We start from the raw sequence: 21,719 nt of genomic DNA, 5'->3' as shown, positions 1-21,719 counted from the left end.
TCAGATAGAGTCTGTAAAGGTTATATCTGATGTCATAATCTTGGGTCCATAACAGAACTTGAATTCAAACACAGTTTGAGTACAGTTTCATTGTTCGTGCTGTTGTATAGCATTATCTCTAGACTGTATTTCCAAATTTCAATTATTTGGAAAGACCCCAAGAGCCAAACTAACACAGTACTGTAAGAACTGGAGATGTAAGAGTATTTCCAAATTGAGGAGGTGAGAAAGATCTCACATTTGAGGAATGTGATGGCAGAGGGAAGAGAGAGTATACAATATACCAACCTGTGGATGCAGAGAAGTGCAGGGTTTGTTCAAGTAACAAGTGATCCAGTCTGGCCAGCGCATGGGATGTGTGGGAGGATAAAAATTAAATATAATTAATTGCAAAAATGGTTGTGATATTGTAAATAATCTTTATTTTAAAAGGATTATCTGGTCTTTGGGGGAAGTTAATATTTACCTTTTTTTAAGTTGCAGACCCCAGCCTCTTTTGCACAAAGTGTTCAGGAACTAACAATTGCTCTCCAGAGGACTGGAGATCCAGCAAACTTGAATCGACTAAGACCCCATTTGGAGCTATTAGCAAACATTGACCCTAGTCCAGGTAAGCCCAGGGGAAATTAACGGACTATCTTATATGTGCCTTAGTGCTATTCAGTGAGTCTTTTAATTATATTTTGTTACATTTCTCTAGAATTTCCCGGTGTAGTAATTCCAGATCTTTTCTATAGTATTTAAGTTTCTGGCCTCGGTCTTGTCTGTCTCTTTATTACTTCAACTAATATTTATTTAATACTTTTTACTGTGCTGCTCACTTTACCAGCAAAATAGGTTCCCTCTGGGATCCTTTATGTTTCCTCCCTCTCTCATCACAAATGGTGCTCTATTTTTACCATTTTCATCTCTTTTGACAGAACTCAAGTTTTCTCATTTTTTCTGTATCATATGTCCTTAGTTGCATTTTTTTGGTCCCAACTTGACTTTCTCTACGATAATCTTGTTCCATCACATATCCTCCCTTGTGTGTCTACTTTGTCCAGCCATTTCCTGTTCCTTCTCCTTGACCTGAAAATCACCCAACCTTCATTTTTCACTTAATACTTACATCTAGGGTGTGTTAGCTTATATCCTATTGCTGTCCCTGTGTTTATTCCTACTACTGAACTAAAATTCTTTTTTTTTTTTTTGGCGGTACACGGGCCTCTCACTGTTGTGGCCTCTCCCGTTGCGGAGCACAGGCTCCGGACGCGCAGGCTCAGTGGCCATGGCTCACGGGCCCAGCTGCTCCGCGGCACGTGGGATCTTCCCGGACCGGGGCACGAACCCGTGTCCCCTGCATCGGCAGGCGAACTCTCAACCACTGCGCCACCAGGGAAGCCCTTAACTAAAATTCTTAACATTCACTAGTAATTTCCTAGTTTCTAATTCCAAAGATTTCTTCTCAGTCCTTAAATAACTTGATTTGTCTTCAGCATTTGATAATGTTGTTGACCACTTCCTTGATATAGAAACTCTCCTGATACCTTATCTTTCTGTAGTCTTATGATTCTCTTCTGGCCTGTCTGAATGTTGGTTCTGTCATATTTTGACCACTCTTTCCTCTTCTGCCTCCTACGGAGTAAGCTGGTTGTGTTCTTGGAATTTTTGTTTTTTCTGCACTCTTCTTTTGATGATGATGGTCATTCATTCTCAGCATCAGGTATTATTCCTTTATAGATAATAGACTCCCAAATATCTCTATCACTATTATCTCTTCATCACTCCGGACCTACTTTCCCAAATGCTCTCTGAGATTCTGTATCCTCTCCTCTCCTCAGTGTGTTTCAGGTCAAACTCATCTTCCCTTGATACCTGCTCTTCCTCCTGTCTTCCCTTTCTCTGTAAATGACCTCATTCTCTGAGGTATGTAAGCTTAAAACTTGAGTCTTTTGTCTTGCTTCATATCTTTTCCTTTCACTTGCTCTACATACCATTTCAGACAGCAGGATTTTTTTTTTTTTTTTTTTAGTTGCATTGGGTCTTCGTTGCTACACACAGGCTTTCTCTAGTTGTGGTGAGTGGGAGCTACTCTTCGTTGCAGTGCGTGGGCTTTTCATTGCGGTGGCTTCTCTTGTTGCGGAGCATGGGCTCTAGGCACATGGGCTTCAGTAGCTGTGGCACGTGGGCTCAGTAGTTGTGTCACACAGGCCCTAGAGTGCAGGCTCAGTAGTTGTGGTGCATGGGCTTAGTTGCTCCGCGGCATGTGGAATCTTCCTGGACCAGGGCTCGAACCCTTGTCCCCTGCATTGGCAGATGGATTCTTAACCACTGCGCCACCAGGGAAGCCCGAGACAACAGGATTTATCTGTTCTTTCACAATATCCCTCTATCCAATGCCTATTAATACTGCCTCAGTTGAGGGCCTCATTCCTTTTCCTGAGACTAAACTTAGCCTTTCATTTTTCTCTACTCTTTTAATTCTTCCTTCTAGTGTAACTGCTGCAAAATGAATCACATCTCAGATCTTATTTTACACTTATAAACTTCTAGTGACACCCCTTTGCTTATAGAATAAGGTTTGGAACTCTTGACCATGACATTCAGAGTAGTAAATTTATTACCAAAATCAAACCAGGTAAGATCTTTTTTTATGTTTTTATTTTATTACTTTTAAAAAAATTTTTTTTTTTTTGGCTGTGCCACATGGCATATGGGATCTTGGTTCACCGACCAGGGGTCAAACCCAGGCCCAGGGCAGTGGAAGGGCAGAGTCTTAACCACTGGACTGCCAGGGAATTTCCCTAAGATCTATTTTTAGAACACAATGATTTTTTTTCCCCACTTCTGTGCTTTGATCATTCTGAGCAATCAAAAGAGCACTTCACAAGCTCACTACCTCATCAACACCGATCTATCTACCTACTTCTGTGCCAATATATTCTACTCTCCTTGTGTAATAGTGGATAAACCATGTAACAGTGGATAAACTTCTAGCTAAGGCCACCCTCTCTCCTCATGTACCAATATCATCTTGTCAAATATATCCTTCCAGTATCATCTGTTTCTTATGTCATCACTTTTCTTTCTCTACTAGAGTAGCTCTATCAACATACAAACATTTTATTGTTCCTGTCATCAAAACCCACTTTTTTTTAAATTAATTTATTTAATTTATGTATTATTTTTGGCTGTGTTGGATCTTCGTTGCTGTGCGTGGGCTTTCTCTAGTTGCAGCAAGCGGGGCTTCTCTTGTTGCGGAGCACGGGGTCTAGGCATGCAGGCTTCAGTAGTTGTGGCACGCGTGCTCAGTAGTTGTGGCACACAGGCTTAGTTGCTGCGAGGCATGTGGGATCTTCCCGGACCAGGGCTCAAACCCATGTGCCCTGCATTGGCAGGCTGATTCTTTTTTTTTTTTTTTTTTTTTTTTTTTTTTTTTTTTTTTGCAGTAGGCGGGCCTCTCACTGTTGTGGCCTCTCCCCTTGCAAAGCACAGGCTCCGGACGCGCAGGCTCAGCAGCCATGGCTCACGGGCCTAGCCGCTCTGCGGCATGTGGGATCTTCCCAGACCGGGGCACGAACCCGTGTCCCCTGCATCGGCAGGCGGACTCTCAACCACTGCGCCACCAGGGAAGCCCCGGCAGGCTGATTCTTAACCACTGTGCCACCAGGGAAGCCCAAAACCCACTTTTGACACCATTTGTCATCTACCTACGATTCCAATTCTCTCTTTTTTGTAGCACTCTCTTGAATGCAGTCCAATCAGGCATTTATCTCTACCACTCAATCAAAATTGCTTTTGTCAAAGGCACAAGTGACTTCCATGCAGCTAATTCCAAATGTCAATTCTTGGTTCTCTTTGTGTTTGACCTGTTAGCAACATTTAACATTGTTGTTTACTCTCTACTCCTTGTACCACTCTTTTAACTTCCAGGCCACCACACTCTCCTAGTTTTCTTCTTACTTTATTGAACCCTCCTTCTCAGCCTCTTTTGCTGATTTCTTCTCATCTCCATAGCCTCTAAACTTTTTTTTGTTTTTTTCCCATAGCATATCACCTTTTTTTCCCCATAGCCTCTAACCCTTGAAGTGCTTCCAGAATTTAATCCTTGTGTCTCTTTTCTGTTTATACTCATTCCCCAGGTAATCTCATGTAGTGTCTTCAAAGTCTCATGGCTTTAAATATTATTTATATGACTCACACATTTACTATATTTCGTCAATTCTGAAGCTCACATTTTTTTTTCAGATTTTAGCATTTCCGAACTTGGGCTGCATTTGTATAATCAATGACACGTGATAATTAGCAATCTTTTCCATTTTGGTAGCACATAAAATAATGGTATGTGTTACAGTTCATGGTGTTTTAGAATCTGTGTAACATAGTGTATACAGCCTAGACCTTCTTTCTGAATTCTTTTGTATATCCACCTGCCTGCTCAATATCCAGTAGTTCTACTTGAATATCTAATAAGAATTTCAAAAGTAGTCTGTCCAAAAGTGAGTTCCATCCCCTGTCCCCCACCCACCCACCATTCCTGTTAGTGGCAACTCCATCCTTCCATTTCCTCAGTCCAAACACCTTGGAGATACCATCAACTCATCTTTCTCTCATAAGGTACATCTGATCTATCAGTATATCTTGTAGGCCTTACCTTTAAAATCCATTAGGAATCCATCTACTTATCACCTTCACTGCTACCCCCCTCATCCCTCTTCATAGATTATGGAATAGCCTTCTGTTGTCTGTCTGGTTCTAACATAGGAGCCAGAGTGATCCTATTACCCCTCTGCTCAAAAACTCTCCAGTGCTTTCCATCACTCAGTAAAAGCCAGTCTTTTCTATGACCTACCAGGCCTCACATGATCTGGTCTTCCTTTACCTCTCTCCAACTTCTTTTACTCTTTTCCCACCTCATTCATTCCAGGTTTCACCTCCGTGAACATGTCAGGCATACTCCCATATTAGGGCCTTTGCACTTATTCTTTCATTTTCCTAGAATGTTTTTCTCCTCATATATCCTAATATATCTACAAGGCACACTCAAACCCTACTTTCAGGTCTTTAATCAAATGTAACCTTCTCAAGGCGGCCTTTTCAGGCTACCCTGTCTAAAATTTTACACATACCTGTCCCACTCCCTTTCCTTGCTCTATTTATTCAACTCAGTATCTAAATACTTTGTATTTTGGTTATTTATCTTATTGATTATCTGGCTTTTCTCCTTGAATAGAATAGAGATTCTTGTTTTGATTGCTACTGCTTCCCTCCCAACTAGAATAATACCTGGAATTTAGTAGGTGTTCATTAAAATACTTTGTTGTATGACTGATCTCTTTACTTTCTCTGCATCTTTATCCTTTTTTCCTGTTGAAATTCTACCTGTCTTTCAAAGCCTAGTTCAAATGCCATCACCCAGAAGTTTTTTAGAGTGTTCCAACAGGAAGTCATTTCTACATATGTGTTCTCGCTTCATTTTATATTTCTTTTAGAGAACATTTCATATTTAGCCCTACAGTTAATTTTTCCTTTATAAAGTCACAGTACTTAACTAAACGAAGAGTGTGTATAGCATAGCTGCTTTATATGATAGCTCTTCTACTAAATTTTTTAAGCATTCTGTTTAGCAATACCTGCTTTACAAAGAATTTCAAAATAGACATTACAAATTGGCTGACTGTAGGCAGTCCACAGTCAAGTTTGTTTGATCCACAAAGTGTTGGTCTGCACTATACTCTAAAGTTTTTAGGTGCAAACACTCAAAAACTAGAAATTTTTACATAAAAATCTCGAATTTCAGTTTTCCCTAGGAAACAGTGGTGTATCTGCCAGTGTCAGCCTTGCATCTTCACATAACGACAGTCAGCTAAAGTTGAATAGTAACGATAATCTTAGATGTGAGACATACTCTTTTTTTTTCTTTTTTTTTTTTTTGCTGTACACGGGCCTCTCACTGTTGTGGACTCTCCCGTTGCGGAGCACAGGCTCCGGATGCGCAGGCTCAGCGGCCATGGCTCACGGGCCCAGCCGCTTTGCGGCATGTGGGATCTTCCCAGCCTGGGGCACGAACCCGTGTCCCCTGCATCGGCAGACGGATTCTCAACCACCGCACCACCAGGGAAGCCCGAGACATACTCTTTAACACAATCCCTGTCACTCTTTATTGCTATTTCCAACACTAAGGGTCTGATGACGGTTGCCATTTATTATCTGTCATATTTAATTCCTTTATGTTACCTTCACTGTCCCTGAAGCTATTTTAGATTGTAACCCCTGCTTTAAAAGGATATATTTTTTCCTTTAAGATGATGTTTAGGTGAATAAGCTATTTCATGAATAGCTGTATGAAGCTTAACTTGATTTCACTGAAATGCTGACACTCCTTTACTAATTTAATATTGGGCAGAACATTGAATAACATAGTCTGAAAATTTTTTTAATTTGTTGTGTAGATGCTCCTCCTCCTACTTGGGAACAGCTAGAAAATGGGCTGGTTGCTGTGCGTACAGTGGTACACGGGTTGGTTGATTATATCCAGAATCACAGCAAGAAAGGAGCAGATCAACAACAGGTAAAGGAGATGTTTGAAACTTAGAAGTAAGCCACTGTGTCTGTCCTTACAGATAAAAACAAAACAGAGCCAACAGGATGACATGAATATTTTTAGACTCCGTAAAAACTAGAAATTAAACTAAAATAAAAACCTATTTTTAACTCCCTGTTCCATTAGACATCATGAAGAATGTAACAAAAATTATAAGATTTATAGTTCAGAATGGTTAGCAGCCAGTTTATTGGATTACCCTAGTAATTTTATCTGACAACATTGAAATTAAATAATCCTTGTTGGTCTAATGTGCTGGAGTCAGTTTTCACATTGGATATAGCAGCATTTGATTCTTGCTAAAGGTTATTCCATTTATATAAAATTATTCTCTTTGGTTACTATTGCACTTCAGTTTGACAATAGATGTCACTTTTTAGTGCTAATGCTGTATCTCTCCAGTACTGTTCACATATTTTGTAAATGCTTTTTCTGCATTAGCATTCAGATATTTTTCATTCATAATGTCTCTTATGACAGTGGGCCAAATTTTCCTCAAGTATTTTTAGATGAAATATATGGCAGTAAAATATAATAGCCTGTGTTATGGCTAGAGTTTTTAATTTTACTCCCAATAATTTCATTTTGCCCTCAGAATTTATGTTAGGTTCAGTACATCTTTTATTTTGTAGCAGTAAGCTTGAGAAATTAAAACTTTGTTATTAATTTATCTGGCTCAGTAAATATTAACAATAGATTATTCAGTATTCCTTTTTTCTTTAAAAGTAAGAAATATTAAAAGTGTTCTAGTAGAATAACATGGATATGCTTTTCCCAATCTAAGCACAGATCAGGGCTTTATTTTATGATTAAGAAATTTAGAAAATTAAAAACTTACTTTTAACTCCCTGTTCCATTAGACATCATGAAGAATGCTACAAAAATAATATTAACTTTTAAGTTTTGCCTCTTGTAGATTTGTAGTGTGTTACAAGGAAACATAATTGTAAGTATAGCTATATTGAACATTGTCCACAACAAATATTAGTAGACAGTTTAAGTATTTGAAAGTCCTAATCTCCAGTGGTGTGCTTGTCCACTGTAAAACGTTGGAGAGAAGATCATAGAGCTCTCATGAGATTGAATCAAGAATTTATGTGATGTTACATGTTTGATAGTTAATATCAGCATATCAGAAAAATCAGGACTCCTTTTTTTTTTTTAAGTAATTTATTTTGCACACTTTCCAGGACTTTTGTCTGGGCAGTCTAGATAAGTGTATGAGTTAGTCTGAATTATTCATATAGATTATTAAGATCCTAAATGGCAATGCAAGATTTACGTTTTTTTAAATGGCTAATGTTTTAATTTTGATCGTAGCCTCCACAGCATAGCAAATATAAAACATACATGTGTCGAGACATGAAGCAGAGAGGAGGATGCCCTCGTGGGGCCAGCTGTACATTTGCACACTCACAGGAGGAACTGGAAAAGTAAGTGTGAAAATCATCAGACTCAACCTCCAGTAATTTGTTAGAGAATAAGATAGAATTGTTAAGTAGAATAATTTGCTGCCATTGAGAAATATGTAGATGTAGTTGCATTCCCTTTGATGAGTAGGAAATGTTTAGAAAGTAATACAGAATTTTAAAAAAGAAAACCAAAGCAGTTTCTTCACCTTTCATTACATTGTGCCTACAAGTAGGAAGCTACTTGTGGTTAACTGAATCTAAAAGTGATTCATTTTCACTATCTCCTCCCCACCCCCCCAATTAAAAGTCTAAGGATTTTCATCAACTTTAGCTGATTGATTTTAATAATTGAATAGTGCATTTCCAATGGAAAAATTTGCCCTTTGCTCTATTCAAGAAATTATTTATTGCCTGGCTCATTTTCACAGATTATTTCAAATTTCAAGGACCAGATAATTTCAATGATGTTAAATTACCAGCACATAGTAGAAAGAAAGGAAAAGCTTCTTAATTGTTTTATAAAACCAGTATAACTCTGACAGTAAATTTGACAAAGCACAATTAAAGAAAACTACAAATTCATCTCACACATTAATATTTTTTAAATCCCAAATATTAAAACTTAGAATTCAGTAATACATTAAAATAGACACCATTACTAAGTGCAAAGGTAGCATAATATAATTACTCTGGGTTAGAGAAGAATGGGTATGATAACCACGTGATCATATCCAAAGATGCCAAAAGGCATTTGAATAATATCCGATGTCCGTGATAGATCAAGATCCCTTAGTAGAACAAAAACATCATAGATGTTTTCCCAACATGATAATTATATCTCAAATCAAAAGCCAGCATGATAGCATGATGCTTAATTGGTATTAGTTTATTAGATTCAGTCTTGTTACAGACAAGAGTAAGGGAAAATTTTCTACTAGTAAAAAATGCTATTTAACATTCTGGAAGTTGTAGCTAATGTATGTAAACAAGAGAATAAAATAGCCAAAATCATTAAATGGGAAAACTCAAGAGAAATACTAGAAACAAAAGAAACAAGAATTTAGTAAGGTAGCAAATCAAAAAATTAGTTTACAAAAATGAAGTACTCTCATATAAACTAGAAAGGGAAACATAACCAGTTAAAAAGTAAGGTGACATTAAAATCCCTTTTGCGTTAACAACAAAAACAAAAAAGATAAACACCAAATAATAAGCTAATAAGAAATATCCAGGACCTCTTGAATTGAATTAGTAAACTACATAGGAACATAAGAGAAGGGTTAAATAAATAAAGAAGCATACTGTGTTCTTGGATAAGACGTGGCATTATAAAGGTTTTATTTCCTCTTAAACAGTAAGTTCAGTGAAATCCCAATTAGAATCTTAACGTGATGATTTTGGGAACCTAACAAAATCATTCATTTGGAGAAAAAATATGCCAATAGCCAGGAAAATTTTGGGAAAAAAAGGTCTTCAGCAGGGACTAGACTAATAACTATTAACCTGTTTTATGAGCTAAAGTAAGTATAAAGACTGTGGTATTAGCATAGGAATAGATAGACCAATGAAATACAATAGAAAATCTAGAAAGAGTTCCAGATACATATAGGAACTCAGCATATGTGCAAAAGGTGGCATTTCACTTCAATACCAAAAAAACATGATGATGAAACAACTCTATCCATTTGAAAAATAGGGCTGGATTATTACCTTTACACCAAAACAAATTATAAATTTATCAGATATTTAAATATTTAAAAAGGAAACTATAGAGTACTTAGAAATTTTTGTGGTTGTTATATAATCTTACAGTAGGAAGGATTTTTTATGAATGACACCTAGCATCTATAAAGGAGATCAATAAATTTGATTACGTGAAAATTAAAAACTAAGATAATGGCCCAAACACCACAAACTTAAAAAAAAAAAAAAGTGGGGAAATGACATAGAAAAGGCTGATATCCGCAACATAAAATGAGCTCCTACAAATCTGTAAGAAAGAGAAGAACCAGTAGATATGGATCATGTAAATAAGCAATTCACAGAAAAAACACTAATGACCAGCAAACATGTGAAAACTGTGTTCAAGATCATGAATTGTTAAAGAAATATAAAGTAAAATAAAACTTGATGTTTTTGAACTGTCAAATTGTCAAAGACTGAGGCTAGCCAGTGTTTAATGAGGTATTGAAAAAAGCCTTTTTTTGTTAATCAGTAGTAGTTATAATAGCTTTGGAGCATTATAAGAGTTTCTAACGTGCATACATTAGACTTAATAATTCTGCTTTTGGTTATTCACACAAGCGCAAAGTACATGTACATAATTTTCTGTTATTGCATTGTTTTAATAGCAAAAAATGAGGGACAACCTAAAATGTAATGACATAAAGAAATATTTAAGATTATGAAGTAGAGGAAAATATTTACTATGCAGCCATATATGACCCTATTTCTGTAATTTATAATCTTACAAATGTAAGAATATTAAGCCAGTGTATGGAGTGGAAAAATCTGTATTATATACCAAGCTATTAACAGTAGTTACACCTGATGGGTGGTCCGCCCCCTGCCCCCTACCCCAAAGTGTGTGTGTTTGTGTGTGTGTATACACATACACAAGTTTTCAAGTTGATAGCTAGAGCCAGTGTTTCAAAAGAATTTCTAGAAAATGATGTGCTTGGAATCCTTTCCTTTTTTATCCGTTTCTTAAATACATTTTAGTTCTTGATTTTTAAAAGCTTTTACAGTTTTGGTTTTTGGTGTGTGCCTTGTGCTTTTTATATAGGTTTCGTAAAATGAACAAACGCCTGGTTCCCAGAAGACCCCTGAGTGCCTCTTTGGGTCAACTTAATGAGGTGGGCCTGCCTCCAACAGCTATCCTTCCGGATGAAGGTGCAGTGGATCTGCCTAGCAGAAAAACCCCTGCTCTGCCAAATGGAATTGTATCAGCAGGGAGTACAGTAACACAGCTGATTCCACGAGGGACAGACCCCAGCTACGATTCTAGTCTGAAACCAGGAAAGATAGATCACCTGAGCAGTAGTGCCCCTGGATCCCCTCCTGACCTGTACGTTGTTTTTCCTAACTTTTATTTAAAGTTTCTTTATAGACATAAAGTAGAAGGAAGAAAGAATAATCAGTGCTTTTTGGGGGGCTTATTTTGTTGTTTTTTATTTCTATTTCCTGTGCCAGTGATTTTTGAGAAACAATTAACATAGGTGACATAAGATCACAGTTTGCAAATTTTGTAGAAGAAATGGCTATTGGAAGAAACCAGTTTCCCAAATTGTGGCAATTTTTTTTACATTTAACAATTTGTGTACATTAGAAGTATTTTCAAGACCTTAAACTTGACTTGCAGAATCTTGCTCCCATAGGCTAGAATCTGTCCCTAAGAGTATTTCTGCCTTGCCTGTTAATCCACATCCTGTACCTCCAAGAGGGCCAACAGACCTGCCCCCTATGCCTGTCACCAAATCACTTCAGATGGTACCACGAGGTTCTCAGTTATATCCAGCACAACAGGCGGATGTTTATTACCAGGATCCTCGAGGAGCTGCTCCACCATTTGAACCAGCACCTTATCAGCAGGGTAATGATCTTTCATTTATGTCACTCACTTTTCTTAGAAGTTATGAGAATGATTTCAAGAGTGATCATATTTTCAGTAATCTCAAAATAAATAAATGCTTTTTTTAACACTTGGAAAAAACCAAGGTTATATGATCAACTAAATAGTATGAAATAAATGAAGTAGCAAAGCTATGAAAAGTAATTCGCCCTGACTACTAAAAGCAGTTGTATATTAAATATGTTTACATATTTATAGAAGTAAGTCATCCAAGTAGACAATGGAAATTTGCTGAGGCCGTATATATTTTCCTGACGAAAATTTTCTTCAAGTACAAAAAAAGAATTTAATATTACAGTGGATATAAATTAAACACACAGTACATTTTTTTGCTTTCGGTTGTCACCTAATATTTTTTCTAGGCCCTGTAATATATATGAAAAAATGCAAATACATACTTTTAGAGAGTTTATAGTATAGAATCAGTATTAGTAAAGAATAGAAAACTATATGTGTGAGAGTATATATATCTATATATGTGTTTAAAATGAAGTGTTCAGTTGTGGTAGTTAATATTTGTTTGGTGGGAATTAACTACAAGACTCAAGGAAGATCATTGAGAACTTGAGGGATCAAAAGACTTTGTGGAAGGATGCCCTAAGTAGAGGTATTGGGAATAGAAAGGAAAATTTACAAATGGATTGTAAAGATGAGAGTCTGGAGTCAAGGAGGAGTAAAGAGACTTGTTGTTAATCCAGGTGTGACTGTTGAGGTCTGGATTAGTGTGATGGGAAAAAAGAAAGTATTTGAGAAAATAGACAAATGTGGAAAATTAGCCAGTTTTAATGATAATATACCAGGTATGGAGAATGCAGGAGAGGACTTGATTGAGGTTTCACATAATGTAATTCATGTGAAAAAATAAGCAATGATATGTAAACTAAAGTGTTGACTCTCTTTGTCAAAAACAGTATAGTGCTATTGTTTTTTCTTTTTTTTTTTGTGGTACGTGGGCCTCTCACTGTTGTGGCCTCTCCCGTTGCGGAGCACGGGCTCAGCAGCCATGGCTCACGGGCCCAGCCACTCCGCGGCATGTGGGATCTTCCCGGATCGGGGCACGAACCCGTGTCCCCCGCATCAGCAGGCGGACTCTCAACCACTGTGCCACCAGGGAAGCCCCTCTATTGTTTTTTAAACTGGGATAGATTCAAGGTGTTCTCCATTTCCTTTTATTAATTTCCTATATTAATTTTGAATCAGCAGTGTCTTTTTTGATTTCAAAAAAAGTAGTTTTAAGTTGGCATGGTGTCATTAATACATATAAGAATATGATAAAAGTTGATCTGTGTCTTCCTTTTGACCATTCGTTGCAGGAAAAACCCAACTGCTTTTGTTGAGTTAACCTTAAATATGCTGAATCAGTAAGGGTTCAATTGCAGATATTAGAAATCATTCTGGCTATGTTAGCAGTAAGAGGTTTAATGCAGAGAGTCCTACAAAATCAGTAGAAGCATTGGAAAAGCAGACTTAAGCTAGACCTCCAGGAATGAGTCCCAGAGCTAGTTGCTGAAAGAACCTGTTACAATGAAGCTGTAGAAATAGGAAACTTCTGCCCTAATCGCCAACTTGAGGAGCTCATCAGTTGAGGCAAACGTCTTGAAATTGGGAAGCTACTGCCACAACTGTTGTCTCAAGAACTCTAGGGGACTTCCCTGGCGGACCAGTGGTTAAGACTCTGCACTTCCACCGCAGAGGGCATGGGTTCAATCCCTGGTGGGGAACTAAGATCCCACATACCACACGGCACAGCCAAAAAACAACTCTAGAGCTATGCAGTTAGCTACTAGATCTGTACCAGCAGAATGGATCTCTTTCCAGTTAACTCAATTTCACATTCAAAACTTACGCAAATGAGTGATCTGTAGAACCTAAGCTTCAGGGAAATATTTTTTTTTTGCTTTTTCAGTGTTCGCAGTATGTTAAGGCACACCAGAAAGATGATCAAATAATTGAGAGAGCCAATTTACTGTTGTAGACTATAAGTAGATTGGTGTTTTCAGTAACTTTTAAGGATAATTTTTGCTTGTTATTTTTCGCAAAGCTAGCCTGACTACATAAGCAGAGGGAAAAACATCTAAAGAAAGGAGTGGATTTTTAATTCTTTAGTGTTGAAATATTTTAAAAGGAAAAGTCTTAAATAGAAAAATAGATTGGCTCATTGTTGCTTTTGGTTCCTCTTTTGTATTGTACAGGTATGTACTATCCTCCACCACCACAATGTGTGTCCCGCTTTGTCCGACCTCCACCATCTGCTCCTGAACCTGGTCCTCCCTACTTGGATCATTATCCACCGTACCTCCAAGATCGTGTAGTAAACTCTCAATATGGCACACAGCCACAACAATACCCACCTATGTACCCACCACACTATGATGGCCGTCGAGTATACCCTGCTCAGTCTTATACAAGAGAGGAGATTTTCCGAGAAAGTCCTATACCCATTGAGATTCCACCTGCAGCAGTACCATCCTATGTACCAGAATCCAGAGAAAGATACCAACAGATGGAGGGTTACTATCCAGTGGCTCCCCACCCAACTCAGATCAGACCTTCGTACAACAGAGTATGCTGGGTTTTTGGGGTTTTTATTATTATATAGATTTACTTGATTATTGCTAGCAGTGATTTTTTTTTAACCTTTTGCCATGGTAATAACTCTTTGATCAATCAGTTCTTTTTAAAAAGAAAACATCTTCTCTTTTTTCACCTTTTCATAATCTGCATAGGTTGTTTTTTTTTTTAACTTTTAAAGGGGAAAAAAATTAATACCCCACCCCCGCTAACCCATCTTAGTTTCTGAACATTAGATGATTTTATTAACATTTCTTCATTTATTTAGAAATTATGGTCTCTGACCAAGAGAAAGAAACTTAAGTTTAGCTCTTTGGGAAATCCTGAGAGCTTTTGGGGGTTTTGTTTGGTTTGTTTTGCTTTGTTTTATTAAGTCTTGCTATTTCGGATGTTAAGATGAGTATACAAGCTACTTATTTAAAATATGTGCTAAGTGAATCAATGTGTCCTGAAATTCTTTTTCAATTTTTACTCATCTTTGCATTTTCAGGAGCCTCCTTACAGCCGGCTTCCTCCCCCTCCCCAGCCCCATCCTAGTCTAGATGAGCTACATCGAAGACGAAAGGAAATCATGGCACAACTAGAGGAAAGGAAGGTTATCTCTCCACCTCCTTTTGCACCTTCACCAACATTGCCTCCTGCCTTCCAACAAGAGGAAGTAAGCACATCTTTTTTAGTCTCTTTATCAGTTTTTCCTTAATCAGTGATTTATTGTGTCCTATTTAAGTCATCTTCACCTATTCCCAAGGTCACGAGGATATTTTCCTCTAAAAGGTTTATTATTTCACATTTAGATCTACAGTCCATCTAGAATTGATTTTTGTATATAGTGTCTTAGGAGTTAAGATCCATTTTTTTCCCCAAAGGATATCTCATTGATCAAGCATCATTTAATGAAAAGACCATCCTTTCCCCAGTACCCTGCAGTCACCTTTATCATAATCTGGTCACCTTTGTCATAGTCAGGTGACTATATGTTTCTGAACTCTATTCTGTTTCATTGATCTATTTCTCTATCCTTGTAGCAACACCACATTGTCTTAATGTAGTAGTATTGTTCATCTTAATGTGGTGGTGTATGTTTTCCAGTTTTGGTCTTCAGGATTACCTTTGCTGTTCCTGGTCCTTGGAAATTCCAGACACATTTTAGAATCAGCATGTCGATGTCCACAGAAATATCTGCTGCAGTTTTGATTAGAATTACATTGAATCTCTGGATCTGGGCAGCCCAGTATGGTAACCACTAGCCACATGTGGATAATGATGCTTAAAATGTGGCTAGTTCGAATTCATGTGTGCTGTAAGCATAAAACATATATTGGATCTGAAGGTTTAGTACCCCCCCAAAATATCAATATATTTATATTAATTACATGTTAAAATACTACTTTGGGTGTATTAGATTAAATAAAATATATTGTTAAAATTAATTTTACCTGTTTCTTTTTATTTTTTAATATGGCTACTAAAATGTTTTAGATTACATATGTGGGTCAATTATATTTTCATTGGACAGTGTTGCTTTAGATCCATTTGAGGAGAAGTGACATCTTTCCAATATTGAGTCTCCAAGAACATGGTATACCCTCCACTTCCTTGGATCTTCTTTAATTTTTGTCAATAATGTCATATCTCATATAGTTTTCAGTGTCTTGCACATCTTTCATTAAACTTATTCCTAGGAAACTAATGTTTTTGAAGCTATTTTAAATGGAATCCTTTTTGAAATTTCATTTTCTCTTTGTTATTATTAAAGAGAAATTAAGTAGATTTTTGTGTATTTTGACACCTGTGTTCAGCAGCCTTGGTAAATTTCCCTATTAATTCTAGTATTTGTTAGTGGATTCTTTTGGATTTTCTGTGCACACAGTCATGTCCTTTGTGAATAATGACCATTTTACCTTCTCCTTTTCAATTCTTAAGTCTTTTCTTTTTTTTATCTTGGTTGGGTGAGCTAGATCCTCCAGTATAAAATAAAAGTGATGATAGGTTTTCTTATTTCCAGTCTTTGAGCAAATGGAGCTTCTAATAATTTACCATTTTGATGTTTGCTGTCAGCCTTTTTGTAGGTAATCTTTATCAGATGAATGAAATTTCCCTATATTCCTAGTTTTTATAATTGAGACTGTCAAAGGTTTATTTAACTCAGTAGTGAGGAAAACAGCAGAATGATAAAGTTGATTCAAAGAGTAGGAGAGACAGGCTAATATAGGTAGTGAAAGGCAGGAAAAAAAAACACTGAAATAGAGTTGCTAGAATAAACTAGTTAATGTACTAGAGGATAATAAACCATAATTTGAGGGTTATCAGTATTTCCACAAGGCAGTACTAACAGTTATCATGAATGTTGTCTTATTATCTTTTTAATGTCTTCAGGGTCTATAGTGACCCCGTAGACATTTTTCCACTTCTGATAATTTTTTTCCTTGGTCAGTCTTGCTAGGGATTTATCATCAGTTTTATCTTTTCAGAAAGCCAGCTTTTTGCTTTGTTGATCTTATTTATTTAATTATTTTGGTTTGTTGATTTTACATAACTGCCTCAGCTCAATGTGTGTGTGTGTATATATATATATATATACAAATATATATATATATATTTTTTTATGTCAAGTAGGTTTTCTCAGTAGGGTTGCAGTTGATATTATGTAAGGAAAATGTCTTACACCCTTTATGTGTAGAATTATGATTCTAAACAATATTTCTAGCTGACAAATTATGAATAATAAGCAATGAAAATTGAAATATATCACATTGCATGTAATAAACAGTAAACTTTGGGGTCTACAAAAGTAATCTACTAAATAAAGATTGTTCATAGTATCTGGCTTTCCTCTCTAAACACTTTGGATGAATTTTCCACAATAATATAGGTTAATTAGTAAAGCTATAACATCTTCTATTAATATAATTTTACGTGTAAAGTATCAACATTACATGATATTTTTTCAAAAACTTACTATTAGAGACATCCCAGAGCCTTGTTATGCCATACCATTTTTTGAGAAATATGGAAAGCAGTATGACACTGTGAAAAGTGAGCTAATTTTGGAATGAAATATACTTATCTGTGAGGTTCAGCTTTGTGGCTCAGTGTGTGATCTTTTGTAAGTTATTTAGCCTTCATTAACCCTGAGGCTCAGGTTTCTCTATTTGTAAATCAAGCATAATAAAACCTACCTCACAGTGGTGTGGTGAAGATTAAATGAGACATAAGGCATCTAGCACAAAGCAGGCATTCAGTAAATAATAACTGGGTGTATTTGTTACTCTTTTACTTGTAATAAAGATTATAATAATGCCTGGCTGTTACGGAACTTTATCTATTGACAGAATTATTTTAGTTACTGACATACAAAGCTATATAATTAAACTTCAGTTCTGATTATAAACAACCTACATATAATTATACTAAATTCATACATTATAAAAATATATAATATAGAAATTTCTCCAAAATCTCATTTTCTATATCACTGTCAGTTTATTATATATTTTAACTTTTTATATATATTTCAAATTTTCTGTGCATGAACTAACACATCATTATAATTTTTAATCAGATCATTTAGTAATATATTCAGATTTTACGTTTTGCATTTTTTTTGTTTTTGTTTTTACTTAACCAGTTATCCTGGATGTCTTTGTGTATCAGTATATAAATTTATCTCATTCTTTTTTTTCTTAATAAATTTATTTATGTATTTATATTTTACTTTTGGCTGCATTGGGTCTTCGTTGCTGCACAGGGGGTTTCTCTAGTTGCAGCGAGTGGGGGCTACTCTTCATTGCAGGGCATGGGCTTCTCATCGCAGTGGCTTCTCTTGTTGTGGAGCATGGGCTCTAGGCGCGTGGGCTTCAGCAGTTGTAGCTCGCAGGCTTAGTTGCTCTGCGGCATGTGGGATCTTCCCGGACCAGGGCTTGAACCCATGTCCCCCGTATTGGCAGTCTGATTCTTAACCACTGCACCACCAGGGAAGTCCTATCTCATTCTTTTTAATTGCTGTATAATACATTGATTGCAGGGGAAAAAGCACTCTTGTTACTAGGTCATGTCTTTAAAAAGCTAGCTGTTCTACACAAAATTTGTAAGCGGAGGAGAAATGTAAAAATGAGCTGGAATTTTTAAACTAGAAGTAGGACAAAAAAAAAGGAAAGAGGTTATAAACAATGGAAACAGGAGTTGTGGTTGAAAATGAGTGGTACTGTGAACAGCATATCCCTCTGCCAGTGCAGAAGACCAAAGTGATGACCCAGAAAATAGAAGGGTTTTTTTTAGTATAGGGGGAAGCATAGAGCCATTTAAATGTACCAGTACCCCCTGGATTATTAGTATGTCAGTATATACATCTGTGATAAAGTGAGAGCAATTTATTAGTGTTCTAGCACTCCCTGTACTGGTATAACCTTGGTCCGATCACCCACATTGTTTCTCATGGACTTGAAGAACATATGAGATAGTGTATACATAAAAGTACTTAGAAAACTGTAAAACATTACACAAATGTGAATGTAAGTAAAAATGCATTAGACCTAGAGTGCCTATTTAGTTACTACATAATTTCAGAGCTCATCCTGAGAAAAGAAAATGAGGAATCTTATCCTTTTCACTTCATTGACTCAACCCTAAGGACCAGAATTTATTCAAGATATGAATTATTGCTATTAAAGAGATATAGGTAAAAAAGTTATTGCATCATCACGTACTATATAGAACATTTAAGTTTACAATTTAAAGAATTTCTAATGCTCTTGTTTACCTGGAATGGTATTGAAAGAAGCGTTAAGGAGGGTCTAGCAAAACTAGGGCCTAGTAACATACTTGTTTAAGTGCTAACTGAATCTGATGAGAAAGAGGATGGGCAAATCTCTTCAAAAATCCTAATTTGATTCTTTGAAAGATATTGAGATACTTCTTTTTGACCCTCTGTTAACAAAGTGTAAAGGCTGAATATCATTTTTCATTTGTTTTATGTTTTTCATAGTCTACAAAAATCTTCTAGTGACACAAATCAAATAACGGTTACTATGTTGCTTCAGCATGATGTTCTAAAGAAATTACTGCTTTCTCTGTGCTGTTACTCATAGACCCATTTCCTATTTTGTTTCTTTTTTCCTTTTTCCATCTGTAGTTTTTGGATGAAGACTTGAAGGTAGCTGGGAAATACAAAGGAAATGATTACAGCCAGTACTCACCCTGGTCATGTGACACCATCGGCTCCTACATTGGAACCAAAGATGCAAAACCCAAAGATGTTGTGGCAGCAGGGAGTGTGGAAATGATGGTATGTGTAATAACTAAGCCATAATTAATACAAATCAAGATAAACCAAATAAATTATCCCCAGTTATAGTGTAGACACAAGTAACTGAGCTTTGCTTAAGTTTCAGACCATATTCTGTACTATGTGATTGAATTATATTTAAACTATATGTTTTTTTCTTTCAGATATATATAAAAATCTTTTCAAACTTGTCTAGACAAAGGAGAGCGTTTCTTATGTTTCTGTGAAGCTAGCAATTAACCCAACAGCTGTTTAGAATTGAAAGTAAATTATTTTGCATAACTAAGATCTTGAATTTCTTGTCCAAATAAATTATAACTCTTTTACAACTCTTAAGTTTAAACAGTAAAGTTGAATCTAGTGAACAATACTAGTGTTTGAGTCAGAATTATAGTTACTTAGCTTCAGATGAGCTGTGGTATACTGAAATGTATTACACTTATGCCATTTTATTTTTTAACAAAAAATAATGTAACAACAGTGTATCTAATACTCAAGCTTAAAATATATCACTATTTTATCTTAATTGCTTCTTTATCCTTTAAAGAAATAAAACTTTACATAAATAATTAAATCCTCCTCTCTTTACCTCCCTAATCTCATTTTCTCCCTCCCTCCTTCCCTGGAGATAACCCCTATCCTGAATTGAGAGTTTATCATTTCATGGATAATTTTATACTACTTCTAAATAACTTTGTTTTGAATGTTTATAGACCTTATACATATTATAAACTTCAACTTGCATTTTCATTCAGCATTGTTTTTGAGATGTATCCAAATTTATACCTATAGTTCAAATTCATTCATTTTCACTGCTTTTATCAGATACCATTGTATGATAACTGATACCATACAATAAATAAATATATATATAATTGTTTATTGATTTTCATGTTGATGAACATTTAGGCTGTTTTTAATTTTTTTATTATTATGTACAGTGCTACAGTAAACATTCTTGCATATGTTTCCTTGTGCACATTGCATGAAAGTTATGCTTAAGAGTAGTATTGGTGGGTTAAAGGTATGCCTTGACTATTATTCTTTTTTTTTTTTTTTTTTGACTATTATTCATTTGCCCTTGTTAATTCTAACAAAGGTTCCCTAGGTTGTTATATAGATTTTCAAAGACAAAGATTTGCCCAGCTGGTTGAGAGAAGGCCAATTCTTGGTAATAGAAAAGGAAGACTTAGATGAGTGAAGTGATATCTATAGCATAAATATGATTAGATGCCAGACAATTAAAAAAAGAAGAAAGAGAAAAAAAGGAATATAGAAGAGAAAAAAGCGAAAATGAACCTTTTGTTTTTCTGTGGTAGGATTAAGGAAACATTGTTTTTAGGCCATAAAAAACAATCTTTCTAAGAGTAAGAGTGAGATGAGGAGGTAGAGGTAGATAGGAACCTTTGCTTTGTACCTGACTTTCATAAAGAGTTATTATAGTAAAGTAACATAAACATTAGCGAAATAAAACTCATTTACTTAAATTAACAAAGAATAAAAGTGTTTTCCAGCCTAACCTAGATGTAATTGAACATTTCCCAAATGGATAAAAGTCTACCCCAGTGTTTCTCAAACATGAATGTGCATGTAAATTACCTGGGGAATCTGTTAAAATTCAAGTTCTAATTCAGTAAGGCTGGGATGAGACCTGAAATTCTGTATTTCTAATGAGTTCTCTAGTGATGCTGATGCTGCTGGTCTGTGGACTATTCTTTGAGTAGCAAGGGTCTAGCAATTAGATTTCCATTTATCTTTCTGACTGGAATGCCTTTTAAAAGCCTATGTTGGCACTTATATAAGTGCGGTACGCTGGCCTCTCACTGTTGTGGCCTCTCCTGTTGCGGAGCACAGGCTCCGGACGCGCAGGCTCAGCGGCCATGGCTCACAGGCCCAGCCGCTCCACGGCATGTGGGATCTTCCCGGACCGGGGCACGAACCCCTGTCCCCTGCATCAGCAGGCAGACTCTCAACCACTGCGCCACCAGGGAAGCCCGGCACTTATATTTTTAAACAGTATTTTTCTAACTATTGATTGTTGAAAATTAATTTATTGGTCATGATGGGCCTTTTTTTAAAGAAATGAATTAAAATAACTAAATACAAGAATACATTACATATAGTAAGGATAAATGTTTGTCATGAAAATATATATGTATACATATATACATTCAAATATATATATATATATATTTGAATGTATATATGTACTGGGTCATGATGTAAAAAATATTA

General features: G+C 36.0%; 1 protein-coding gene across 4 annotated transcripts in view; it reads left to right on the top strand.

Moving 5' to 3' along the window:
• The window catches only part of RC3H1 (ring finger and CCCH-type domains 1), an 89,925-nt gene that overhangs the window by 55,508 nt on the left and 12,698 nt on the right, over window positions 1-21,719 (top strand). For 3 of the 4 annotated variants that reach the window (XM_081226476.1, XM_081226475.1, XM_081226478.1), the window contains exons 7-14: window positions 478-610; window positions 6,435-6,553; window positions 7,907-8,019; window positions 10,784-11,065; window positions 11,376-11,590; window positions 13,822-14,192; window positions 14,691-14,858; window positions 19,332-19,484. In XM_081226476.1, coding sequence (XP_081082602.1) covers window positions 478-610; window positions 6,435-6,553; window positions 7,907-8,019; window positions 10,784-11,065; window positions 11,376-11,590; window positions 13,822-14,192; window positions 14,691-14,858; window positions 19,332-19,484 — 1,554 coding nt within the window. The remainder of the gene's footprint in view (window positions 1-477; window positions 611-6,434; window positions 6,554-7,906; window positions 8,020-10,783; window positions 11,066-11,375; window positions 11,591-13,821; window positions 14,193-14,690; window positions 14,859-19,331; window positions 19,485-21,719) is intronic. The other variant, XM_081226477.1, reaches the window with a different exon arrangement.

Source organism: Mesoplodon bidens (assembly GCF_964165515.1).
Source record: "Mesoplodon bidens genome assembly, chromosome: 2".
Classification (NCBI taxonomy): Eukaryota; Metazoa; Chordata; class Mammalia; order Artiodactyla; family Ziphiidae; genus Mesoplodon; species Mesoplodon bidens.
The sequence above is the reverse complement of the archived record's forward strand: the minus strand, read 5'-3'. Positions and strand labels throughout refer to the sequence as shown.